Source organism: Micromys minutus (assembly GCF_963924665.1).
Source record: "Micromys minutus genome assembly, chromosome: 11".
Lineage (NCBI taxonomy): Eukaryota > Metazoa > Chordata > Mammalia > Rodentia > Muridae > Micromys > Micromys minutus.
The window spans coordinates 49,051,426-49,078,977 of record NC_137980.1 but is presented as its reverse complement, the minus strand read 5'-3'; the positions used below and the strand labels follow the sequence as shown (position 1 = coordinate 49,078,977).

The 27,552-nt window shown below is 45.8% G+C and overlaps 2 protein-coding genes across 7 annotated transcripts in view; both read left to right on the top strand.

Moving 5' to 3' along the window:
• Positions 1 to 14,674, top strand: part of RALGAPB (Ral GTPase activating protein non-catalytic subunit beta) — a 72,407-nt gene extending 57,733 nt beyond the window's left edge. For all 5 annotated transcript variants that reach the window (XM_080924748.1, XM_080924747.1, XM_080924746.1 and 2 more), the window contains 7 exons: positions 968 to 1,133; positions 4,121 to 4,243; positions 7,492 to 7,628; positions 11,068 to 11,176; positions 11,729 to 11,807; positions 13,145 to 13,293; positions 13,922 to 14,674. In XM_080924748.1, coding sequence (XP_080780874.1) covers positions 968 to 1,133; positions 4,121 to 4,243; positions 7,492 to 7,628; positions 11,068 to 11,176; positions 11,729 to 11,807; positions 13,145 to 13,293; positions 13,922 to 14,115 — 957 coding nt within the window. In that variant the 3' untranslated portion in view covers positions 14,116 to 14,674. The remainder of the gene's footprint in view (positions 1 to 967; positions 1,134 to 4,120; positions 4,244 to 7,491; positions 7,629 to 11,067; positions 11,177 to 11,728; positions 11,808 to 13,144; positions 13,294 to 13,921) is intronic.
• Positions 14,675 to 20,267: 5,593 nt separating this feature from the next.
• On the top strand, positions 20,268 to 25,204 carry ADIG (adipogenin). 2 transcript variants are annotated; one of them, XM_080925686.1, is made up of 3 exons: positions 20,268 to 20,555; positions 23,377 to 23,506; positions 25,029 to 25,204. In XM_080925686.1, exons 1-2 carry the CDS (start codon positions 20,429 to 20,431, stop codon positions 23,490 to 23,492), a joined length of 243 nt encoding a protein of 80 aa, XP_080781812.1. In that variant the 5' UTR covers positions 20,268 to 20,428; the 3' UTR covers positions 23,493 to 23,506; positions 25,029 to 25,204. The 2 variants fall into 2 exon arrangements, with proteins under 2 accessions (XP_080781812.1, XP_080781811.1); XM_080925685.1 differs by having other exon boundaries at positions 20,274 to 20,555; positions 24,994 to 25,204.
• The last annotated feature ends 2,348 nt before the right edge of the window (positions 25,205 to 27,552 follow it).

The window sequence follows — 27,552 nt, the reverse complement described above, 5'->3', positions numbered from 1 at the left end:
CCAGGGCAATATAGTGAGAAGACAGACAGACAGACAGGAAGGAGGAGAAAGAGACTGGGAGGGGAGGAAAGAAAGAACCCTCATAGACATGCCCATAGACCACTCTAATCCAGACAGTCCCTAACTGAGACTCCCTTCCCAGATGGTTAGGTCGGCAGTAAATACTATCATACTGTGACAGATGAAACATCTCCAGACTTACTATTACCTGGAGGTCAAAATGGCCTCCAGATGAGAATGACTGTTTCAAACGGTCCCATGTTTGCATATCTATTTATTTGTATGCTTGTACCCATCCACATCCATGGTATGTAGGTGAGTGAGGTCAGAGGGCACCTGTGGAAGTCAGTTCTCTCCTTTCACTGTTATGTGTGGGATTCTGGGATCAAATTCACATTGTCAGGTTAGTAACAAGCTCCCTTATCATTGAACCATTTTGCCAGCCCCCAAAAACCAGTTTAGAATGAGGCTTTCTCTTCTCTGTGGCCAATTGAAGAAGAGAGAAACTTGTGGTTACTTTGTTTTTCTATGTTTTTCTATACTGCCTATATTCTCTCCTTTCCACTGAGGAAAGGGTGTTTCCACATTTATTAATTATACCTAATCTTTAATAAACTGTACTAGGCTTGTAGTTTTAGACATTTGTCAAGGTTGTTGCCACACACCTGTTTAACATTTCTCATCAAACAGGTCTGGCTCAGGAACTGTTTTGCCACAGGAAGAGCTTAGGATTTTTTTTACGTCATGTCCTGTAATCTTCACAACCATCATTATCCTCCTCACTTTGCACATAAAGAATCAGAGACAAGGGCCAGCCAGCTCTAGAGCATGCAGTTTTCACTGGGTGATATATTCTCAAATTCATGTTTTTTTTGTCAGAAGCTTCAAAGCCCATCAGTCTTCAGGTGTCTTTATTCTATATCCTTGTATTTCCTTCATAATTGATGCTTGCTGTGTTGTATTTCAGATCTTAAAGAATGTGGAGTCTTCCAGAAATGTTCAACCACATTTCCTTGAATTTTTGCTCTCCCTGGGCTGGTCAGTAGATGTGGGGAGACACCCCGGTTGGACGGGACATGTGTCCACCAGTTGGTCAATTAATAGCAGTGATGATGGTGAAGGGTCTGAACAAGGTAAAGCTTGGAATAGCTGTTCACTGTTTCCTTGTTTGGTCATTCCTGCCTTTCCTTCCTTCCCTTCCCTGTGAACCTTTAGTGGTTTAAGCAGATTATATCAAGGGGAGGCCGCCTTTCCTCAGTGCTGATCTTTTTGGGGTCATGTTGTAGTTTGTATATTCTCTCTCTTTTTTAAATTGTGTATTTTGTGTGGGAGGGTTGGGGAAGGAATGAAACGTCTGTGCTGTGGATGTAGAGGACAGCTTGGGAGTCTGCTCACCCGTTCCACTGTATGAGCTACAGGTGTGGAACTCAGGTTAGTGGAGCTTGAAGGCAAGAGCCTTTACATACCGAACCATCTTGCCACTCCTGGTTTGTCTAGTTTTATAGATATTTTCTGTGTGTGGGAAAGATGTAATGACAGGGTAAGCCAATGCAAAATTAACTACTTTATTATTACTGTGCTGGTGTGTTGCTTTTTACATGTGAAGAAACAAGTACAGCTTCCTATAAAAATACTTTCAATATATCTAATCACAGGTTTTTTTTTTTCTTTTTTCTTTTTCTTTTTTTGATGGGGAGCATTTCAAGACAGGGTTTCTCTGTAACAGCGCTGGCTGTCCTGGAACTTGCTACGTAAACCAGGCTGCCTTTGAACTCACGGAGATCTCCATGTGTGCATCAGGCTAACATGTGCTCCCAAGTGCTAGAAACAAGAATCTTTGATAGTCACCTGTCTCAGGTTCTTACCCTTCTCCACACACCTGAGAGTCTGTCACTAGAGTGACAGAGAGCGGCACAGATGAAAGCTTGAGCAGAATCCTGGAATCTCAGTGTTCTGGGCTCCTGAGGTCTGAGGTCTTCTCATCTCACTGTCATCCTGTCTTACAATTCCTTTCAGCACCGGTACAACCTGACCTCTAATTTTCACTCAAGTTGGAGGAAAATATTTTATGATATACCATAATTTTAATTTCTATGTACCCATGAAACATGTGCTGGGTTATATGTAACCTTATGTTTCTGTAAGTAGAATCGATAAAGGATATGCACACTTTTCATTTTATAAATATGTCATTGCGCATTAGTAGAATTTTTGTATATATGGTGCTGAGAATTGATCTTTATGGCCTCACATGTGCTAGGCAAACTCTACCACTGAATAGATTTTTTTTTCTATACCACTTTATAAATAAGTCCTTCAAATGCTTAGGGTTTTAAGAGACAGAAACCCGAACAAAACTGGCTGAGATTTTTATTATTTTTTTTAAAATTATTATTGGCTCTGTGTGGTGGCTCACATCTTTAATCCCAGCATTTGGGAAGCAGAAGCAAGTGGGTTTCCTTGAGAGAAAGAGAGTTCCAGGCTAGCCAGGGATGCATAGTAAGACCTTGTCTTAAAAGAAGAAAGTATGTGTATGTATGATACATGTATGTATGATATATGTGGCAGGTATGTACATGCCACACTACACATGTAGGTACAGAGAGCAGGTCTCTTACTTTCACATGGATTCTAGGAATTAAGCTCAGGTTTTCAGGCCTTGCAGCCAGCACTATTCACTCCAAACCAGTCCTACTGTCTCCAGTTTATCATTTATTTCTCCTGTGGACTAAGAAATTCCAAAGTTTTTGTGTTCTCAGCAGTTTTACTGTAGCTCTGTTTCTTGCTTTCCTCCTCTCACAGTGAAGAAAGGCTGGTTCAGACCTGACATGCACACATCACACTAGCCAGGAGAAGGGAACTGGCTGGGCTGGACCTCCCTCCCTAACCCTGACTCTGATAAAGAGATGGTATTTTGAGCTAGTCCACCCCTGCTAGCTTCAGGCCTGCTCCAGCAGTGGCATCGTAGGTGGGAGGGAGTGCATCCCTAGAGTTTGAGCTGTGGCTGTGTCTAGTTTTATAAGTAGAATGTTCCGGAACATCCACACTCCATTTGTGTGTCGGCCTACAGTCTAGGAGTGGTAGGTGTAGCGGAGACATACCACCTGCAGAGCATCAAGTTGTAATATAAAATGTGTGTCAGCCTCTGTTCTAAACTTCTTGTTACCACCACATCTTTACCAGCATAAAGTATTGTGAAATCTTAGTTGTGATAGAAAAGTAAGCATGTCTTTATACATTTCCTTTCCTGGAAATCTGTGCCAACCTCCTATGAAGATCCTGGTCTTTTCTGTCATATTGGTTTGGATATGCATTCTAACTGAGACTTAGGATATTAGGGGTGTTTTAACTCATTCTTTCTGGTGTAGAGCAGACACTTGTATATTTTTACGTCACTGACTGTCTGGGAGAGCAGAAGCTGAGCTGAGGAGCAGTAGAATAACTTTATTATCTATAACAAGATTATCATAAGGACACTTAATCAACACTCACGGTAGGCTGGAGAGATGGCTCCGAGGTTAAGAGACTGCTTAACTAACTCCTAACTCCAAGGTTAAATTTCCAGCAACCACATGGTGGCTCACAACCATCTGTAATGAGATCTTCTGGTGCGGCTGAAAACAGCAACAGTGTAGTCAAAATACATAAAATAAACAATTCTTTAAAAAAGAAAGAACACTCACTCAGAGTGGGGTACACCTAGACCTTAAATCATTAATAACTCAAGAGCTAAGAAGATAGCCTTGTGGCAATTTTTGGTATTTAAAAATCATTATGCTTAATCTATACACACCAAGAAAACTTTGACTATTTTCATGTTACGTTTTGCTTTACATGTACTTTATGCTTATGGTAACTAGTAAGATTTCAATGCATACTATCAAACCTTTTAAAAAGTCAAGTACTGACAAAAATCTATTCATATAGTTTTATGCCAAAATGCTTTTTAAAATCTGTAAAAAGAAAAGAAAGGAAGAAAGAAAGACTCATGGTTTGTTCTCACCAACAAATTGATTCTTGTTAAAAATGCTATTGTTTTATAAAGTGGCTAGATTTCATGAACAAGAAGATGAATGTGCCCAACTTGGTGACATAGTGATATGCGGTTTCTTGCTCGTAGATGAAGTACCTGCCTCTGAAGACGTTGGGGCTAGCATTTTCAACGGGCAGAAGAAGGTGCTGTATTATGCTGATGCCTTAACGGAAATAGCTTTTGTGGTTCCTTCTCCTGTGGAGTCACTGAGTAAGAACATGTTTTTCGTAGTGCTGTTTTACCTCTGTTCACTACTTGGTGTGTTGTTACGCATTGGAGGAGATTGTGAAGTCCTCGGGGGCATTATTTAGCTTCTAAGCAAAGTCGCTATAACTGTAAATACACACATTGTGAAGTCCACTCATAACTTACTGTAATGTGTTAGTTACTTTGCTGGTCCTGTTACTAGTTTATTCTAAAGCAGTTTCAGAACTTTCAGGCCATCGTGATGGAAAAGACATGGTGGAGTGGCTTAGTCCTCGGCAGTGGGAACTTGGACAGTTTCTTACATCACAGCAGACTGGGCAGTGGGAACCAGGGCAGGAGCTCAAGCAGGACCCTGAAGTCAGAAGCTAAATTAGAGCAGAAACCACCAAGGGCATTGCTTACTACTCAGTCCCTGGCTCCTATTCTACTACTTTTGTTAGAGGGCCCAGGCCCTCCTGCATCAATTAGTAATCAAAAATACCCGAAAGACACGCCCACAGGCCAGTTTGATCAGGGCACTTCTTCATTTGAGGCTCCCTCCTCCGAGGTATGTCAAGAGGACAAAACTAGACAGTGCTGGTTGCCAAATATCTGACAAGAAAGGGATGAAGGGTCTGGTTTTGGCTTATGGTTTTAGAAGTCTTTACCCTCACTGTGATAATGCCATGGCGGATGGCTTAGTCCATGGCTGTGGGCGTATGGCAGCCTTCTCTCCATAGCAGGCCAGGAAGTGGACGCCAGGGTCAGAATCAGTGGCTAGGTATTTACTTCTAAGGACCTTTCCCAGTGCCCACTAAGGCCCCCAGCTCCCCAGAGGAGTACCACCAGTTAGAGAAAGTGTTCAAAGTAGGAGCCTGTCTGGGAAGGCAGTTTCATACTGAAAACACAGCAGGGCACACTTAGACGTGGGGTAATGTTAATTCTGCCCCCTTTTTTAAATTTTATCTTTGGCTATCACCTTTTCATGTGTATATGTGGTACTGTGTGTATAATTCTCTACTAGCCTTTCTTCTGAATACCCCTCTATACATACATTGTTAAATTGAAATTTAGCATGAAAGAAAACATGCTCTAGCTTACCTATTTCCCCACCCTAGTTGTTCCCTTCTCATGTCTGTCTTACTCCTCTCCCTTCTTTCTTCTTATCAGATATTTTATGTATATCTAGACTTCATATATGAGAAAATGAGAGGTTTGTCTTTCCATGGTTTTTTCATTGGACACTGTGATCTCCAGTTAGATCCAGTTTCCTGCATTTGACAAAATTTTGCTTTTGTTTATGTGCTCATTTAATGAATCTTTTCGTAAAATCCCACTTCAACCCTAGATTTGTCTTTTCATCTAGCTTAACCACATACATGCTGTGGTCATTTCTCTCACACTCGTGAGTGAGCCTTCCTATCTTAGATGCCCATGTGAGAGCCTTTGTACGGAACCCTGTGTAAACCTAGAGCTAGCGGGATCTCAGGACGCCCTCAGGCCCATTGTTGGAGATGGCACTGTTTTTATGGATGGAGTATGGGTGCTCTCGCTTAATCTAAACTCATGAGCCTTTTTGGCCTGTAGAGATGGCTCAGGAGTGAAGACCCAGCCTCAGTTCCTAGCACCCGTGCTGAGCAGCTCAGTCACCTGTGACTCTGGTTCTAGATCCTACAGCCTTCTGTAGTGTGTCACCTGCCCTCCCCATGTAGTACATAGACAGTAAGTATGAGGCATGATACGTCACACTTGATGGTCTCATTGCCAGAGCAAAGACTTTTGCTATGTGTAGCTTAGCAGCTTTCCTACTTTTGCACTTGGCCTTGACTTTACATTGTAGGCTCCCATCTGTTTCATACTCTGTCTTGTTTTTGTTCCTAGTAGAATGAGCCTTCCACGATCCATATCATAGTATTTATTTGCTTTCCATTCAAAGCTGTGGCTGCCTCTTTATTCAGAGGTTAAGGGCCAACTGTGTAGATTTAGTGCCTGCCCGGTGGCTCTGGTTGAGTAGCCTACACTAGCAAGTCTTCCCAGACCTTTTGGATCACACTGTGGTTCCCACAACTGAGTCTTCACCTACGGTCATGACATATGCCTGATGCCACTTCCATTTTGTGCTCTCACTCAGTCTCTGTTAATATTTTTATTCTGGGCCTAGAGGAAGACTCTGGTTTAGAGTATTTGCTGCTCTTCCAGAAGATCCAGGTTTGACTCCCTCTACCTACATGGTAGTCTCAGCCATCTGTACAACCATCTGTAACTCCAGTCCCAGGGAATCCAGCACCCTTTTATGACTGTCTTGGGTACCAAGCATATATGTGGTGCATTTACATACATGCAGCCAAACCATTCGTTTACATAAAATAAATATTTGTATTTTTCTGGGGGTTTGCTTATTTGTTTAGTTTTTATTGTGACCAGATTGCTCTTTAAATTCAGACTAGGTCCTTGGTGTCTTTTAGGTGTCTCACTGTCTACTTAGGATGGTGCTTTTGATTGAGTATATAATATAAATAATTCAGAAAATAGCAGATAGCTTTGTATTATATTCTTTTTTAAAAATATTTTTTAATTTATTTATTCTTTTATGTACTGAGTACACTGTAGCTGTCTTCAGACACATCAGAAGAGGGCGTCAGATCTCATTACAGATGGTTGTGAGTCATCATGTGGTTGCTGGGAATTGAACTCAGGACCTCTGGAAGAGTAGTCAGTGCTCTTAACCACTGAGCCACCTCTCCAGACCCTTATTATTGTCTAGTCTTACCTCAGTTTTTCAGTTATCCTGTAGAGCAGGAGATGACAAACCATAGCACACAAGAGAAATTCAGTCAAGAATGAGTTTGTGGCTTTTACAAAATTTAAAGTGTTTGTTTTATGTGTATGATTATTTTGCTTGCAGATAAGTATGTGCGTGACATGCATATGCGCCTTTGTTGCCCACGAAGGCTAGAAGAGGGCAGGGAACTGGAATTGAAGTTACCGATGGTTACAGCCACCACATGTGTGCTAGGAACCAAATTCAAGTCCACAGTAGCAGCCATTACTCTTAGCTGCTGAGCTATAAATGCAAAAATAAGTATGCTGCAAGGATCTCTATGACCAGCAAATCCTGTAAAAAGGTCCCCTGCTCCTTCATAGGATATCTGTTAGAACTTGCTATGGAAATGGTGCTTTAAGTTACCTAGGGTATTTAGAATGGTTAACATAATTAAGCCTCTGCTCCAGAAAAGTAGCAGATACTATAATCTTTTTTCTTTACTTTGTAGCTGATTCTTTGGAAAGTAACATCTCAGACCACGATAGTGACTCAAATATGGACCTCATGCCAGGAATTCTGAAGCAGCCACCCTTGACACTTGAGTTGGTCCCCAATCACACAGACAGTCTTAATTCCTCACAGAGGGTAAGTTGTTTTATTGACTTGCCCAAAATTTTGTGGTGAATTGGCAGTGATTGTAGAATCAAGTCTGGAAGTTTCTCAGTTTTTAGAAGCAGGGAGTATATAGCAAGAGTACTGGTTCGTTAACTTAAGTATTTTTAAGCAAATTCTTGGATTTTTTTTCATTGTCCCTTCTCACGGCTGCACTTGCCTAGTCTAAAACCTTGTCTTTATTAGAGAATTCATAGCACAGAGGAACAACACTCATAGTTGTTACTCTGCTCTTCACACGTGCACCCAAATTAAATTTGCATGTATACACACATGAAGAAAATATTGAAAGCATCAGGAAACACCAAGTCATGTACAAAGGCAGATACATCAGAGTAAATGTAGAGTTCTTCAGCAGAATTTTCTTACGGATTTTGTTTTTTATTTTTGAGATAATAATATAGTTAGATCATTTCTCCCTTTTCTTTCCTCCCTCCAAATTTTCCCATATACTCTTCTTGCTCTTTCAAATTTATGGCCTTTTTTTGTTGTTGTTGTTGTTCCAGCGAACCCCTGTTTCATCCTCAGCAGAAACTTTTTAAAAACCATGGTAGATAATGTATTTTGTAAGGCCATTGTCACCCCAGACTACTGTTCTCAGGAAATTGATCATAAATGAAAAAGAAGCGTTCTGTGATGTGGCTGAAAGAATGCATGACCACTAAACCAGCTCCGTAAAGATGACAAAAGGAGTCTAAACACATCTGTGCGGATGGAGAAGCAAGCAAACCCTTTAGGTTAAGCAAGGGAGACATAGAAAGCTACCATTCTAAGACCAACAGAATGTCAGGGTTAGTTACTACAGCCCTGTAACACTTTTCAGTGGTAATGTCTCATTTTCCCAATCAGAACGCACAGGATGACATGACTGAATTTTAAAAAGGAATTTGTTGCCACCAAGGAACACACTATGGGCCTGGAGAGATGGCTCAGTGGTTATGAGCCCTGGCTGTTCTTCTAGAAGACCCAGGTTCAACTCCCAGTCTCCACATGGCGGGTCACAACTGTCTGTAACTCCAGTTCCAGGGAATCTAATGCCCTCACACAGACATACATGCAAGTAAAACCAATGCACTTGTGGGAAAAAAAGAGAAAGAAAGACCCTTCATGACAAAAGACAGATAAACCTATGCACTGTAGGGGTAAGGGATGGAGAACGGTAATTCGATCAAACAGAACTAGGAAACAAGCCTTTGTTGTTAGTCTAGATCTGATAAAAGTAGACATCACCTCAATCCACTCAGAAGACTCACCCATACTCATCAAGGGAGCAGTCCATGAAGAGAACATTATCATTCTAAAATCTATATTGAAAATGGGTACACATAATTTCATAAAGCAAATACTACAAAATGTGAACTCACACATAACCCTAGCATAGGACAAGCATCTGTTATTCACCAACAAAAATAAATAAGCCAGATTGTTCAGTAGGACATGAAGGAAGTTACAACAAGTATAATGTCGATTAAACAAAACCTTACCATCAAATGAAAATGAAAACACAAATACCAAAATGTGGGTACAACAGCAGGCCTAGCAGGAGGGTTGTAGCTGTAAGTGTTCACATTTAAGAAATGGATAGATTTCGGTTTACAGTTCATCTTCAGATACTGGAGAAATAAGAACAGAAATAATTAAGATTAAAGTAGAAATTAGTGACTTGGAAACAGGAAAAGTACAAAGAATCAGTGCAGCAAAAAGAAAGAACAAGAAGTCCACAGACAGGTAAACTAGAAACAAAGCAGTGACAGACAGATGGTTTCTTAAAACAGCGAAATTCAGTAAATCATCAGGACATGCCTTAAAAACATACTATACAGAAAACTTAGAAAACATGGACAATTTTCTGGGTATAGAGCCATATCAAAATTAAATCAAAGTGATATCATTTTAACATATTTATAGCAAGCAACACTGTTGAAGCACTTATTTAAGAAAAGAGAGAGCGGGAGAAAGAAGTATTTCCTAAAAGAGAGCCATACTTGGATCAGCTTGACTGCTGAGTTCTGCTGACTTCCAGGTCTAACGCAGGAAAGAATGAGGCCCTCTCAGGGTTCGTTCTGAAACCAGTGTCCAGTATCAAGACAAGATACAGACAACAAAAAGAAGATTATAGAACAAGCTACATAGCTGTAAAAGTTCTCAACCAAATATTTGCATGGTGAAATCAAGAGTGTATCAGAAAGACCATGATCAAGTTGTCTTTATTCTATAAATTTAGTTATGGTTCAACATACATAAATCATTAATAGGGGGCTAGAGAGATGGCTCAGAGGTTAAGAGCACAGGCTGCTCTTCCAGAGGTCCTGAGTTCAATTCCCAGCAACCACAACCAATGGTGGCTCACAATCTTCTCTAGTGAGATCTGATGCCCTCTTCTGGTGTGTCTGAAGACAGCGACAGTGTGTACTCATATAAATAAAATTAATAAATCCTTAAAAAAACTGAAAAAAAAACATCAATAAATGTAGTAATATACCATACAAATGTTTTCTCAAGGATAGATATCAGATGATCATCTCAATTGATTTGAAAAGTTTTATGACAAGATCTGAATCCCTTCATGATAAAGCGCTTCTGGCCCTCCTTAGGCATCCTTATGCACATATACAGGCACACATGAACATGCACAGATGTAATATGACAAATAATACATCTATTATTTTTTAACGGATGCAACTAAGAGAAGCTGGTTTGGAAAAACAGATGGTCTTTTGGTGGGTTCTGGATTTTGAATCGTCATAGAATTATGTATGCACACATAAAAAGTAGATGTGAAATTATGTAGAACAACAAAGGGACAGACAGAAGTGGGGAGAAGATGGGGGATGGGAAGAGTGAGGGCTGATCTGGTGTGTGTTCAACATAAAATATATGTCTGCAGTTCGAATAAATATGTTCACTGTGGCACTGCTTGAGTATATCTTTCAAAAGTAAGAGATCCAATACCACTGAGGGTGACTAAACAGGAGGATTTCATGCATAATAATAAATGCACCCTTATATAATGATTTAAAGACACGTACCAAAAATAGTTCATTTAAAAATAAGCCAGTTGAGTGGCAGAGAAGGAAAAGTTTGTATGAGCTTCCTCTAAAGACCAGTGAACTCTTGTCTTGTTGCAGACAGTATGAGGGCAGTTAGGTATAAATTACTATTGGAACACCTCATCTAGAAGCTGAATGACTTCCCAGTGTTGCATTTTAGAAACTAAAATCCCCAGACCAATTAGTGGTATTTCAAGCTTCTAAGCAGAGATACTGAAGAAGAGTTATTTAGCAAATTTATTTCACCCTTTCTTCCCAAAGTGACTTTGGTGACATGAACATGTCACTAATCATCTCAGTAAATGTCCAATCAGGTGGTTTAAAACAATAACAACATTCTTTCTGCTCTTCTCTTAATGTAGCTCAGTCCCAGTTCCAGAATGAAGAAGCTGCCTCAGGGTCGCCCTGTGCCCCCCCTTGGACCCGAGACAAGAGTGTCTGTGGTTTGGGTGGAGCGCTACGATGACATAGGTACTGTATGAGAAGAGGGGTTTCTGAGTAAAATGATGCCTAAAAAGGGTGCATGCAGAGGCTTGACGTTCATACGCCTGGGTTACTGTCCCAGCCTCCATTCAGTCTCATGAAGCCTGGTAACCTGGCACACTTGTGGCCCTTATTTCTAGTTGTGAGCTGTTCTGTTGGTCTCGGTGCAGAGACCAGGAGCTCTGGGCCACCTTTTCTGTGTGCAGATGATCCCATTTGTGTATAACAGCTTCCTTTGTCCTTAAAGGTTGTGGTGGATAAGTTTCGAAGTGTTTTTGTGTATGCAGTGTTGGAACCCAGAAATACATGCTTAGCCTAGAACCCTGTCCGCCTCAGAGTTCATAAGAAGGTATCATAGCTACTTGTAACCAAGCCCTCAGTCACAGACCCTTGCTTTAGGTGAGCTTGGCCAGAGCATATTGTGAACGGCAGTTGTCTTCGTGTGGGAATCACAGGATTCTGCACTGTGGTGTAGCACAGACTGTGTGCGTGTATGAATGTGGAGAATTAGGTGGTAGTAACTGAACTGTTTTCTTCCAGAGAACTTCCCACTTTCAGATCTGATGGCAGAGACCAGCACCGGTGTGGAGACTACTGCGAACAGCAGCACTTCCCTGAGGTGCGCTCTCTTACTTGCATGAGGCTATCAGTGTGTCTGTTCTTATCTGTTGGATACAGCTCAGTAAAATATTTAGAATGAACAGTGGCTAAAGGCAAAAAGTAAAGAACCTGGAGCTAGAGAGATAGATAGCTCTGTGGTTAAGAACACTTATTTTTGCAGAGGATCCAGGCTTTGTTCCCAGACCCCCACGTAGTGGCTCACAACTACCTATAACCCCAGTTCCAGGGGATCCACCTCCCTCCTCTGGCCTCTGGAGACACCAGATACACATTTTCTCATGTGTACATGCTGGTGAAATACACACACGAATAAAAGTGAACAAAATAAATTTGTTAAATAAAGAATCAAAGAAGGGCTAGCAAGATGGTGTTCCAGTCAGTGTCTCAGTCCTCTCAGGAAAACCAGCGTGGACTGCACAGTAAGACCCTCGGAGGAGTGCAGGTCAGCATTCACTTTGCTGAAGGACGATCGCTACACAGAAAGCTGTACACATATAGTGTGTTAAATCTGCTAAGTCTGGAGGTTTATACACACAAAACCGTCACTGCACTATATCCCATAAACATGAGTGTCACCTTCAGAGGCCTGAACCTGCCACCCGTGTAGCTACCGTTTTACTATCATTATTATTATTATTACTGTTATTACTATTTGCTCTGTCCTCAGGGTTTTAATTATATAGTACAGTATACTTTACTCAGTACAGTGGCAGCTGACGTCTGGGACTTACTCTGTACAACTGAAAGTTTGTATTGTAGTAAGAACCTTCCCATTTTGTCTTTAAGCACTGTGTACTCTGACTTTATTTTCTATTCTTCAGATAAATGCTCCTATAAAGAATCTGTCTTCTCATGCATGACTTTATTTTCTTAGCGTACTGCTTCTCGGATTTATCCTAACTCCTGTCTTGTGAAAAAAATTACACATAGAATTCCCACATCGGGCTTTCACTGTTCCTGCTTGTACCCTGGGCTCTGCCTTGACAGTGTCATAGCCACACTTGTGCTCCTGCAACAAGGGACTGAGCGAAAGTCCCGTAGTTGGCTGCCAGATGTTTAGCCGTCTGTCATACTTGCCTGGCCGTTCAACCCCACATCTCAGAAGTAGTTGTCTAAGAATCATTTTTTCAGACGACTCTTGTTACTAAAAAGCCTAAGTCCAGGAACAAGTGTTTATGGCCAGAGGTTCCACTGCAGCAGCATGGGTTCCCAGGAAAAGTATTCCGAGCAGACTCTGCTCAAACTTTGCTGACAACAGCTCCCCAGGCCCTGTTGTTCTTATACCAAATAGGAAAGACTTGTGTGTTTGAACTAAAAAGACTTATCTTTTCTAAGATCGACAACTCTTGAAAAAGAAGTCCCAGTAATCTTCATTCATCCATTAAACACTGGATTGTTCCGGATAAAAATCCAAGGAGCCACTGGAAAATTTAACATGGTCATACCTCTGGTTGATGGGATGATAGTCAGCCGGCGAGCACTTGGTAAGGGCTTGGGTGCTAAAGGACTGAGTCCCCTGCTTTCTTCTTTTTCCCTCACCTTCCTTGACAATCTCATATATGTATTTATGTATTTAAGGAATTTTAGTCTTTTTCACGTCATAGTATTTTTCTTTATTTCTCTTCGTACTACTGAAGCCTTGCCAACCTTCTTTCATGATGTGTGTGTCACCGTCCCATTTAATTAGGGCTCCCTGTATGGGTGTAGGTGGGAGGTCAGTGGAGCACAGGATGTCAGTGAGTACACCACTGCCTTTCCTTCTATCATAGAGCACAAAGAAGTAAAGGTAAGGAAGTGTCTTATTACTTAACAGCCCTGCACAAGCTGCTTCCCTTAAAGGGGTGGGGTTGTATTGGCACCAGTTTAAGCTTTAATCTAGTGATACAAATGAGCCTTCACTAACTACCAGGATTCGACAAGGAGAACAGCTGTGGTGCAGAGGACAGGGCTCCTCTGTGAGAGGCTTTGACTCTGGTCTTGTCTTGGTGTCCTGTTTGTTTCTGAGGTGGGAAACTGGAGGATTGCTGTGAAAGAATTGGAATGCTCAGGAAATGGGTCCTGAACAAGGTCTGCCTGGCACCTCACTAATTTATTCTGACCTCTGTTTTCAAGGTTTTCTGGTGAGGCAGACAGTGATAAACATCTGTAGAAGAAAGAGGCTGGAGAGTGACTCCTACAGTCCACCACATGTTCGTCGGAAACAGAAAATCACTGACATTGTCAACAGATACCGGAATAAGCAGCTGGAGCCAGAGTTTTATACTGCCCTTTTCCAAGAGGCTGGACTCAAGAACTGCAGTTCTTAGAAGGCAGTTTGTCCAGGTCGGTGAACTCCAGAGTGGGCTCCAGCATCACAGCAAGACGGTCCTGTAAAAATACAAGCTAATCACTCCCAAGAGTCACTGTTGAGTCTCCAGAAGAAACATGATGTGAAGCCACTGGCGTGAAGACTCGGCTGTCCAGTGAAGGGACCCTGCACAGTCACACTCCTGCTGAAAACAACAAGCATTTTAGCCATAAACTTTCTTTTAAAAGTGACAATTTTAGTAAAATACCAGCCTTTTGAGAAAAAAGGCTTTTATGCATCAGTTAAATACATGCATTGATAGTGTCAACAAGTTTGCAAGTTAGAAACTGAAGATAGTTTTATACCTCGCTTTTTAGGAGGGTGTATTCAAAATTAAAATCTGTCTCAGAATCTTCCAGAACTTTTTAGGCTCACGTTGACACTGTGGAAGGAAGGCTGCAGCGTTGTCCTCATGTGTGGATCCATTTGTCACCCTGTCACACTGACAGAGGGTGAAACATAAATGAGTTCTATTCAGATAAAAAGTCTGACATTAAAATTTTCTTATTTTCTCTCCATCTTTAAGCCAGTTGTCCTCTTATCACTGTGGAGATGTGTCACATGGCTCAGCTTCTCTGACATGGGAACTGGAGGCACAGCCGTGTTCTCTGAGGGTATGAGTCATGTTTGTGGCCAAAGGCTCTGAAAGAACAGCCTCCCTTCTCCGTTGCTGTTCAGTTTAACAGCATGGTGATAGGTTAGACATGGCTCCTCCATTAAACACCAAGAAATGTGAGTTCATAGCAGGGGCTGAACATTATTTGGCTCCATTCATCACTGATTTCAGGACTAACCTGCAGGCTGCAAGTGGCTGATGGGGTTTTACCTCGTGGCTCAGTGAGCAGTGTGTCACCCACTCATCTCTTTGGAGAGCCCCTAGTTCACAGTCCACAGAACTTAGTGCCACCTCCTTAAGTGGCTGCTACTGTTTGTTTCTGGCCTTAGCCAGCTAACGGCACAAGTCGCTGCCAGGGCTCTGTCACCTCACTGCTGCTCTTTTGCCAGGGACAAAGCTTGGGAGGTGGCCAGAACCCAGCTGTTTTAGGACTCCTGTTACAGTGTTCAGTATGTGCCTGTTTTTATGTTCTCCTTCAGTAAGAGGTTTGCTGTGTGTGTGTGTTTGTTTGTTGGGGTTTTTTTGTTTGTTTGTTTTTTTTTTTTTTTTTTTTTTTTTTTTTTGTCTTAGAAAACAAGTGACATTTGTAGTCCAAAGAGAAATAATCAGACTTGAACGAATGGGGTGTTCCTACTGGCCCTCTGTTGTCGTTAAAGACTCCACTGTTTGGTTTGAGGTTTCTTTCCTTTGGATATCAGGGACAGTGTTGGGCCTGCTCTCCTGTGTGGGTCCCTCCATTCTAGACATTTGTGCTCTGCCATCTCGAAACAAGAACCATGACTGTAGCGGTCCTTGGTCTAAAGTTTGCCACCACCCTTTTTATTTCTCAGCTCAGGTACAGACACCCCACCACGATCACCTCCTTGTCCTTAGCATCCTTTCTTGTCCTCTTCCTCCCTCTGAGTCCAGTTTCCACTCGAGGCATACAGCCTTCTGTCTCTGATTCCCTTTGAAGTTAGGCAATAATCTAATGTTTCCAGGCGATACCCTAAGGTGGGGGATTCTAGTAACTCAGCAAGAATAGGTGAGATTGAGCAACATCTAAGATACTTCCAGGTCTGACTCCATGGGAAAGTGGGTTCTTGTTCTGTCCAAGGCGAACAAAGATCTTCCACACACATGCAACCTGACATTCCAGAGGGCACAATTAACTCATAAAGACACACTTCCTTGGTGTGATTCTTCTGAAAACCTTATGTTTGGATGTTTTTAAGTGACACAGAAAAATAGCGTGAGGGTTGTGTCTGTGGAGGAGGCTTGCTGGCCTTTCCCCTTCAGTGGGCTCTAGTTTCTGATAACTCTGTCATTCTGATTATTTTGGTAAGAAAACAACCATGTCAGATGAAGTCTGAAATCTGGTGCATGCAATGGTTACCCAAGGGAGGAGGGCTGCCACCCACTCCCAAAGGAGAGAAGCCCTGGTGTGCACAGCCAACAGAACCTGGAATGCACCCCCTCACTGGTTACTTGTGTGCCACACACCATCTACCCAACAGAAGACTGGGTCAGAAGAGCCTTGGGCCTTCGCAGAGGTGTTTGGAACCCTGCTCACTAAGATCACTTTGAACAATCCTGGTAGAACATACTTAGTACCTAACAATAATCTCAGTAGTTCACTTGATAAATTTGCCACCACAGGTTCAAAAACTTTGGGGGAAGACTGGGACCAGTCTGAACTGTGGCTTAAACTATTCCATTGCCGTACCTGGATAACCAGGCTCCTTCAAACAGGAAAACATTTCCCAAGGGCAGTCAGGCTGCTGGCCCATTCTTTTCACTTTTGAAGCTGGGGGTAAGGGTGGGGGTGGGGCTTCTACTTTGGCTGAGAACTCCTGAAACTGGGCTCTTAATGTCTTCAGTCCTCGAAGCCTCCTTTCCCTTTGCCTAGGGTTTCTTCCTTAGGCCTTCCCTAGCCATACTTATGCGTGTGCCATGCACTTGTGAACACGCGCATCTCCCCTTCCAGCGCCTCTATTTTAGGTTAGCGCCATCTTTGGACTTGCATATAAAAATACAGTTTGACTGGCCCTCTCCGTGTCTGACCCACGGGTAGTAGAACAGTCTGGAAGCCCTGCTCCCCTGTTCATGAGCTAGGGAAGAACCAGGTTCTGCAGGCTGACATTACAATGCTGGGATCTCCAGGGTGTTTATTATCATTAAAAAACGGAACTTTGCACACATAGCCTTGAGTACAGCCGGGTTGCTGGTAGCTGCCTTGAGGCAATGTGGCACTCTCCTGGAAGCAGTTGTCTTTTAGCATTTAAGGCTTGCTGAGGCCAGATCTGTGCTGACAGTGACCCTCAGTATCACCTGTCAGATCCTAGCACTTCCTGAGGGCCCCTCTCCCCGAGGGGTCTACCTGGACAGTGGGGCCACTGATCTTGCTGGCAGAGCCACACACTGCATAGGGTTTGCTCCGAGGTGCCACCCTGGATCTTCAGACGGGCTTTTTTAACGGTGAGGGAAAAGGTATAATTTGGGATTCCACAGTGCCTTGCATATGGTAGGCGCCCAATTCCTATTTGTTGAAGCAAACCAAGTTCCTTGTTCCCACAGTGACCAAGGCATCTTCCTCCTCTGAAGGGCTTGGCGGTTGTGGCTAAAAACTAAGCATCATTATTTGCTCGAAACCATATTTACAATTTGTATGAATTTCAGTATATTGCCAAGATGGGATCTTTTTTTCCTATTGTATTTTCTGTAAATATTTCTGCCACTGACTTGTAAAGTAAAGGAAATGTAAATACGAGTGTGTGCCTGTGTTCCTTGCTACCTCTGTTGGGTCTGTGTCAGCCTAGGAAGAGGAGCAGAGCTGCTCCTGTTTATGCCTGTCCTTTGTCCACAAGAAACCCACGGGTTATTGAATGTACTACACGCAGTCAGTTAAATTTTAAGGAGCTTCTTATCTAATAACTTGGTGTGTGGTTTTGGTCACAGGCTGCGGGGCTGGCCCGTTTGGTTACAGGCCCTGGGGCTGACCCCCGCAGGAGCACACAAGTCATACTCTCCAGGAGTCTGCTCAATTTTAACTGTTAAGAGAAGAATACATGGTCCTGTAATGCTTGCAGGAGCATGGAGCGTTAATACACAAATACCGGAGCTGGGGGATGAGTGAGTCCTTGTTCTGCCTACAGAGAAAACTGACAGACAGACCAGGACATTTGAAAAGAGAGATGGCAGAGAGAGGTGTCACCCCATGTCCCTGCTGCCCCTTTGCACAGGTTGGCCGCAGAGGATTTTACAGGGAATATTTTGGGGCCATGAGCCTGGGGCATAGGCGATGGGCCGGGGAGCCTTGGAAACAAGTGAAAGCTGTTCCTCCATCCAGAGCCACCCTTCCAATGTGGCGCCCAACCCACAAGCTGCTCTCCTGCTGCATCTGAATGTACTGGGACCCAGAGCCGCCTTCTGCATTTTTTCTCACTCCAGCTCTGCTTACTGGCCACAGGACCTCCAGCCAGGCCTGTTGGTCAAAGAAGCTGACTTTAATGACCTCATTTTGGTGTCTGGGAAGGTTTTGTAGCCAAAAATACATATTCAGGTTTTTCCATGTCTGACACAGCTTCTGACCCAGCACCTAGAAATCCCAAACTGCATTGTCCACACCTGCCTGTGCAGCTCTTTGACGAATGTTTGTATACCGTTTGCCCAGACCCCTCCTAGTGAGGCTGAAGTTCCCCATAAGCCAAGTCAAGTTTCAACCTGTGCTTTTCCACTGTGAGATGCTGTGTTCTCCCCAGTCTAGCCTGCCTCCCCTCCGTCCTGAGGAACCCTCAGGGGTGTAGCCTAGGAACTGATGTGTTTGGTACCCAAGTTCATTGTGGGTCCCAGGTTCTCCCTCTCTTCACCAATTCACAGGCAGGGCACATGTTTCCCTTAGGGCGTCAGCTCACAGCTGAAAGGAGAAGGGGGTCTGGGATGAACAGCTGTGATTCCCAGTTTTGTCTTTCAGGGAACCTGGGTGCCACTGGGAGAGGAAGTCAGAAACAGGGTGGGGTAGGGTAGAGGGCATATCTCCCTTTCGGGGGTGAGCACCACTGCGCAGCCAGACCTGAAGGAGAGAGCTTCCCCATCTGACCAGGATCTGATCAGACTGAGAGCCAGTGTGTCACATCTCTTAAGGGAAGGCCTTCCCCACAGAGATCTGTAATGCAGCAGCTGAGACGTGGAGGCTTGTCATGTTTCTGTATGTGAGCACACGCTTTCTTCGGGTGAACCAGGGAAGGGAAGGACATTGGCTGAAGGCCAAGGCTCTTGAGCTCCCTCGTTAGCATGGAGAGATATTCTGGATGCTGCATCGGGACTGCCTGCCGGTGGTCTCTCAGTTGAGGGTTGTTCCAGAGAGGGCAGCCCAGGTCTCAGAGATTCCCCGTGTTTGAGCATGCTCCGCCTCACCAGTTCTGCTCGCCTTGTAGCTCGGTCCATGTGCCCTACAGGCGTGTTTAACGTACCTCTCTGCCCCATCCATCTTTTGAAGATTGTGTACCAGCCCGTCTATAGTGCAGACTGATGCTGATCCTACTTCCTGTGACATGTTCAGTAAATACTTGGGTAGATGACTAAACCAGGCCAGGTGAGAGGAGGGTGGCACTTGTCTTGCCCTCTGACATAAGGAGGCAAGCTTTTAGAAGTCCCTCACTAAAACTCCTAATAAGGATAAGTGGGGAAAGTTCAAATTACTGTGTTAAAGTTTCAAATGGCCACACAGTGGGTGCCTGACAGATGTAGCCTACGATGCCGGTGTATATAGTATGTATGGTATACATGGAGATGGGTATCGTCCAAGGCGTTTCTCTCATCAACCTCCAACCTCCATGTTGACACAGGTGCTCTTGCTGAGTTTAACTACTTCAGCTCTTCCGGTTAACCAGCTTGGCTCTAGGGCTCCCTGACGCTGCTGGGATTTATAGGTGGACCAACAAGGACACCTGACTTCATGTGGATTCTGGAGATTCCCAACTCTGTGCTTCATACTTGTGGAGCAGGTGTTTTATACTCCCCCCTCCCCCGCCCCACATCTCCTGTTTTGTACTTGGGAGACTCCACACTGCCCACCTGCAAAACAGCCAGGCTTGCACTGTTGTGAGGGCTGCCGTGTGGCAATGCTGGACCTGTCTTTCCAGCATTGCAACTATTGCTGGAGCTATCCAGCCTCTAATCTTGCAGCACTGAGCTCCCTCCATTCCCAACAGTCCTCTGACCCCTCGTGACCTTGGCAACATATATGTGTGTGTGCTACTGGGAGGGAAGACCCAGGGGACCTGGCTGGTTCCTGGCCACACTGTAATCATGCGTGTGCAAGTACCTTACATGGGCTGATGTTTTGTCCTGTCTGTTTTTCTGATTTTAGAATTACTCAGTTTTCTTTCCTAAGAAGGTCAGAGGCTCACATGAGCCCAGTGACTGCTGGGTCAGGCCAGCCCTGGCCATCCTTCTTAGAAGCCTGGGCCTCTCCAAGCCCGTGTGTTCCAGCCAGCCCCACTCAGCTTCCCCCCCTGTAGGCTCTCTGTGCCTGAGGACACTGTGACTTCCTTGTTACATCACACTCCCTGTAAGTCACAATTGGGCTAAAAGCAAAGCCCTGGCCAAGCTGCCAGGTCCTCAGGGGCGGCCCTCCCGCTGAATCCAGGTGGCCCTGCAGGGCCACAGGTACACAATGAAGTACCCTCTGGTGCCGCTGGTGAACGACCTTACACTCTCTTTCCTGGTGTTCTGGCTCTGCCTGCCGGTGGGTTTGCTGCTGTTCTTGATGATCGTCTGGTTAAACTTCTTACTTAGTCAAGGTGAGCTGCTTCAGGCTGGACTCTTTCATTTCAGAACTGGGCAGAGGCGTAATCAGAAAAAAAGTTCCCTGAAACAGTCACAGGAGGGGGTTTGCACAGTATTTTAAGTGTAGCTCAACCGTAAGAAAAGGGTTATTTTCTTTCTTCCTTCTTTCCTTCCATTTTTGTCTGCTTTTTTGAGATATTATCTTACCAGATAACCTTGGCTGTCCTGGAACTCACTATGTAGGGTCTTGAACTTGGATCCCCCTGCCTCTGTCTCCTGAGTGCTGGGATTAAAGGTGTGCGCCATCAGGCTTAATCCTGATAGAGTCTCTTGCTTGAGAAGCATGCTTGTGTCTTCCGAAGCCCCTCAGGGTCCCTGCTAGTGCATCGGCGGGCTGCTGAATTAGGAAAAGGTGCCTCTTTCAGTGCAAAAGACCGAGACCTGGGCTTCACGAAGGCCCTTCCCGCATGCGGGGGGGTCGGGGGGGGGGAACACAGCCTTGGCTGTTTGGAGAGGGGCACTCACATACTGTCCTGTTTATGTGGGTTTTGTTTGTTTGGTTTTTTTTTTTTTTGTTGTTTTGCTTTTTTTTTTTTTTTTTTTTTGTTGTTGTTTTTTGTTTTTTGTTTGTCCAGACCAAACTTAGAGATGAGCTGGCCTCCTCTGGGATATGAGGTCATGGAAGCTTGCTGACAAAGATCCTGAAAAGTGACTAGAGTAACTAAAGCAGTGTTCATGTATCAGATATTTACACTACGGTTCATAACAGTAGCAAAATTACAGTTGCAGCATCTGAAGAATTGAGAATCGCTGAGTTAAAGGCCCAGACAAAACTGGGCCATGAAAGAGGCTAGAGGGTAGGTGGGGTGGGATACGGTAAGGGGCATTCTGTCGCCATAAATATCCCCCTTAACCCGGATTCTTTCTTTCTCCGCTTCTTGGCTCTGTGACCTTAGGTTGACTGGGCCACAGCGTACCGAGCATGCTGCCAGCTCTGGTCACAAGTTACTGAAGCAACAGGAGCAGCAACGGCCTGCCCTACAATCCGCCTTGTGTGGGCTCATTAATAGTCTCGTTATTATTACCCGGCAAGAGCCGAGAAGGGCCTTAGGTGTCTGAAAAACATGTTTTTAAGCCAAGTCACTCTCAGGGTGAGTTAGAGCCTGCCCTTTGGCCCAGCCCAGGCGTTAGGCTGTGTGCTGGCTGTGAAGCTGTCTTGGCTCAGGTGTAAGCTGGTAGAACACCTGCATAGCATGCAGGAAGCTATGGCTTTGAGCTTCAACAGGGCATAAACCAGGAATGGTATCACACATGTATCCCAGAACGCAGGAGGTAAAAATGAAGGGGTGCAGGTCATTCTCAGCTAAATGCGGCAAAATTGAGGTCTGGGATATATGAGACTCAAAACCAATACTCTACGAGTCCTCCAGTACCCACCTTCCTTGTTTATAGTGAGGTTAACCTCTTCTGAACACACAAATGTTCTACTGAAGGTGGGTGGCATGCCATCTCCCTCCAATCCTCAGGGTAACCCTATGAAGCAATCCTAATTGCCCAGTTGGGGGAAACTGAGGCTTGGAATGAAGAGTTATCAGCACAAACTTCAAATCCTTGTGCTACATCTAATGGCCCCTGTGGCTTTAGGGCAGGGCTGCCTGAGCCTCAGTTTCCTTACCACAAGTGAAGGTCATCATAACCCCTAACACACACACACACACACACACACACACACATACACACACACACACACCGCATCTTTCAGACTGAAGACACTTTACCAGGTCTAGAGCTCTTGTTGCAGGAACACAAGGACCTGAGCACATGGCACACAGTAGGTGCTTGTGGGCTCAATCAGTGTTGGCTGAGTTGGTGGTGGTTTTGTCACCGTGGGAGTGGGAGGGAGAGGAATGGCTTTGGGTGGTTTCTCTGGAGAGTACATCTTACTTCCCCCTCTGAAATAAGCCCTTGCTCTTCGGGGACCATTCAGAGGTGGCGGGTGGCACTCTGGCACCATTGTCTTCTAACTGTAAGACAGACATCAGTCAGTCATCAACTTCCAGGGTGGCTCTGAGTGTCTGGATCAGCTCTTCTGTGAAGTGAAGGGTGGTTGAGTCGTCCAGGCCTCTCCTATAGATGTGTGTCTTTCAGGAATTCCTGCATTCACTTGTGTAGAAAGCACAGATATTTGGTAATTCAGTAACCCAGAAGATAATGATGGGTAGGTCAGCGACTGGGCGCTTTTCCTGGACAACGCCCACTACAGTTACCATTCTCACCGCCACGGCAAAAAAACTCACAAAAGCCAGTTAGGGAAAGAAGGCTTCATTTTGGCTCCTGGTTTAAGCAGGGGCCATGATGGGGAGGGTGTGGCAGAGCCTGGGTGGCAGTCGCATGCCCACCCCTCCCCCCATCCCAGTCAGAAGCAGAGAACAAGTAAGAGGAAGAGGCTGGAAAACCCCCAGGTGGTCCCCAGCTCTCCACGCCCTCTAGAGGCTCCACATCCTGCAGTTTCTACAGACTTCCGCTAGCTGGGGACCAAGAATACCCATGATCCTGTGCAGGACATTTCCCAGACGGCAGCAGGGGCATCCGTGCACCTCCTGGGTCCTTCTGATTTTAGTAGGTGGATACGGTCACTGTCTCCGAGAGAATCTTATTTCTAGGTCCCTCTTCGTTCTCCATCCAAGGCCATGAAGTCTCAGAGCTAGCCCCAGCCCCCAGCTTCCGGTCTCATAAAGCGTCCCATGGACCCCAGGCCTGGCAGATGTCTCCTCTGGAGCTGAGGAGCGCTACAGGCTGTGCTCACCCCAGAAGCTTTGTCTCCGGTCTCCACAGAATCAAAGGAAGGTGATTCAGATTTATGCTTCAACTGGGAACCCTGGAGCAAAGGACCATCTGAGTCTGGCTATGAAGGGCCATATTCTGGACAGGAGGACAGCCATCACTGGTGAGCCTGCTCTACCAGGTAAGGCCTTCATTAGAGATAGGAGGCGGTAAGAAGACCCCGGGCCTGCAGGAAACCTCAGCAGCTGACCCTTGGTGCAGGCTACCTTGGTGTATGGACACCCTGTGCCTTGGCCTTGCGGAAGAACTGACTGCCCTGCCATGATCCCCATGGTTTCAGGGACTTGACCCGACTGGGGCAGCAAGGGCGTGAAGAAAGGACAGATGTATGAACATAGACAAGCTTGGAAGGGGTGATCTGGGCTTTTGGAGCATGTCTATTATGTGCAATTGAATAGGGAGGTGGGGTTTATAGTGTACAGCTGAGGAGGAGGCGGGGCCACGGTTTACAGCTGGAGGAGGAGCCAAGGTCTATAGTAACAGCTGGATGAGGGGTCAGGGGTCATGGGATGCGGCTGCCTGAGGATCAGGAACTATGGTATTCAGCTGGATAAAGAGGAAGGTTTAGCTAAATTCATAGGTTCAGTCTCTGTAAGGGAGTAGTCTTCAGGCCGTAAAAATCTGGAGGAAGAAAGCCACAGTGGACCTTTACTGCACACTAAAGGAAGACGTTGCCATCCCTCTGAGCCCCACTTCTGCCCACAGCTTTTGGATATCCCTTCTTACCTCCCAAGACTTGCTCAAATGTCACTTTGTCAGGGGGTCCCCCCCAGTATTGCAAGTTACAGTGCCCCTTCCCAGCAGGCCCCCCCTGACTCTGCACCACTTTCCTTTGGTGTCTATTCCCACCTTCCAGAAACCTAGATAATGGGGGACCCAAACACCCAAATCCCTGCCTGCCACACAGTGGGAGTTGTAGGCACATTGGCTAAAGCCTATGATACCAGTCATCTTGGTTGGTGGCCCTGGGGTGTGCAGACTGTCCTCCCCACACGCTCACCGTGAACGCTGTGTTAAGGTGTTCTCACCTCCATGTATACGTGGGAACTTGGGGTATCACCCAGAGGAACAGAGCCGCAGCCCCCATTCCACTGGGCTAATGCCATCTCCGGCCAGTGGTCCCCAAAGGCATGTCGTCACTCTAATCTTCCTCCGAGCTCTGTCATCTGCGCGTTTAAGCTCTCCATGTCCGGAGTAGATGGAATTCTCCATTTCCACGGCCACCCCACAAAGCAAAGCCCAAAGGCCCAGTTCCCCTTCTTTCCTCCCTGCTCCGGGCTCCTTCACATCCAGCCACGGCAGCAGGTCCTGGTGCCTCCATCTCCTCCGCTGTGCCCACATCTCCTCACGGCAGCCTCCCCATGAAGCACAGCTGAGCACCATGTTTTCTGCCGACTCGGGGGGAGGAGACGGGACTGAGAGATGGGGTCCCTCACTTAGCTTCAGAGTCCTTAACCTTTCCCCGGAAAAGCTCACATGTGAGTGTGTGCTTGGAATCACGCGAGGCCCCACAGTCAGCTATCCCATCCTATCCATCTACAGAGAGCCCCCGCCCCCAACCCACCATTGCTGTGCGTCTCTAACCCTGCATTCTGCCTTCGTTTCTAGCCCAAGCCCCGTGTATTTATGACTTGTTTATCCAGGCATCATCTGGGCCTCAGTGGATGTTGGGAAGAGAACACAGGAGCTTTCCCTGGGACCTCCAGCTGTCAGACCTGCCATGCCTCTTACCAACGCATCCATTCTCCGTCATCCAGCTGAACTCACAGGTGTTGGGTGCCTATTAAAGAAATGGGGGTGCTCTTGTGCCCCTGACAGAGCTTCCGATGTCCGTTCATTCGCCGACTCTCTCTGGACTGTCTCAACCTCACGTCTGCTGGCAAAGGCGAGCACCGGTGCCACACTGCAAACTTGACCCTTGACTAGACTACAGTGTGGCTGTCTGCACTGCGTCTGATTGGCCCCCTTACCACAGGAGCATCTACGAGCATTAGCTATGGGAAACACGCTCTCCTCGGTGCTTCTTCCAGGACTGTTGTTAGTAAGAATTCTCTGAGGTTATCTTGGCTAACTAATCCCTGAATTACAGAGAGGGAAACTGAGGCACATCGGCTGAGTAACTTTGCCAAATCATGTTGGAGGAACAGGGAGTCAAACCGGCCCCAGTGACTCCTGAGCCAGGTGCTGATCCATAGAGTTCTTCCTCTTGAGGTGAGAGATACACACACACACACATACACACACACACACACATACACACACACACTCACACACACACACACACACATACACACACACACACACACACACACACACACACACACATACACACCACGGAGACAGATGTCTCTAAGTAGCTCTGGCCTGGAACTTGCTCTGTAGACCAGGTTGGCCTCAAACTCAGAGATCTGCCTGCCTCTGACCCCAGAGTAGTGGGATTAAAGGCACGTGTCACCGTGCCTGGCTGCATTTTAAGATCCTGGGTCTTGGAAAACTACCAGAGTGTCCTGCAGTCTTCTGGTTACCCCAAGGCAACTGGAAGATGGTTCATGGGAGGGGACAGGCCTCCCTAGATGGTAATCTGATATCACTTTGCCCCTCCCCTAGCATCCTGAGACCCCAAAAACTGAAGTTCTCCCAGGGTGAAGGCAGAGCCTGAGTTGCTAATCTGGCCATTCGATGATGCTCCTCCTGTCGGTCAGAGTGACTCAGCCACAGCACCCATCACAGCGCCCCTCCCCCATCTCCCTTCCTCCAGTGTGACACTGGCCTTGAGGATTTGAGCCCATCTGATGTTGCCGAATGGGGGGTTTCTTCTCTCCTCCCAGGGGATGTGATGACTATGGCTGTACCTCACCCACAAACCTGCCCCTGTGTGGAAATGTTCCAGAAGGTTCAGAACGTGGTGTAGTGTGTATGCTACAACCCCACGGGACAACTTGCAGAAATTCCCATGGAGGGTGCTACCAACTGCGCGTGAGAAGGCCATGTTTCTCGAGCCTCTATGTATCCCCCAACACGCAGGCACAAGAAATGACTCAAACACACCTCCCCATGTTTTTACACACACGCGCACTCACACACTCACATGCACACTCACAGCATTGGGCTTTTATCTGCCTGATGGGGCTGGGGCTCCCTTTGGTAATGATCCATCCCCATTCAACATGGCTGGAGCGCCCCCTGGCTTTAAACCCTGGTACAAGCAACCCCAGCAACCGCTCAGGGATCGAAGTTCAGCTTTCCTGCAGTCCTGGGCACACATTCCAGCCCCCGGATTGTTACCCCAACCTCTGGAAGTACGTGAGATGGACCCTGAGGGGAATCGGGAGTAGCCAGGTCCTTCTGCACCTTCTTGGACTGATGGAAGAAGACATAATTTTCTGGACCTCTGATGCAGCCTATGTCCCTCGTCACACCCAGTCAGATGTTGGAGATAGCCGCCACCCTAATGTAGGTCCCTGGGTCCTTCCAACAGCATCTAGGTCTCTCACAGTCCCATGTGACTTTGTCTGTCCCACACTGACTTTCCACTCTGAACTTCAGGTTACAGGCCAGGACTCCTGCCCCTCAGCACCCCCTCATCTACCCCCACCATTGCTTTGAGCCCTAAGTTCTCTTTTCAGAGCCAACGCAGAGCCCTCTAGGGAGCCAGTGTGCAGGGAGCAAGCTCAGGGGCCTTGAGTAGCAGCAGGCAGTGTCCCTGGGTGGCAGAAGCTGTCAGTGCAAGGTGAGTGTTGACCCCACTGAAGGCCTTGTGTCGGAGTCCCTTCCCCCACTCCCCAACATCTGCTGGCTGTGATTCGCTTCCTTGGCCTGAGGAATGTCATCATGGATGTCTGTCTCTCTGGGTGTCTGTCTGCACGCTGTCTCCCACAGATTTGCCGTCTGCTTATGTTGACCCAGAGCCTGCTCTAATGGCTCAGTTTTGTTTGATTTCCCTGTGTGCACATTCTCATATCCTGGGGTTAGGACTTTAACCCACACAGGGCTCTGAGTGCAGTGTAAGTAGCCTATACATTTTCATTAAGAAAAAAGAAAGGGGTTTCTGAGAGATGGCTCAGTGGTTAGCGCACTGACTGCTCTTCTAGAGGTCCTGAGTTCAATTCCCAGCAACCACATGGTGACTCACAACTATCTATCATGGGATCTGTTGCTCTCTTTTGG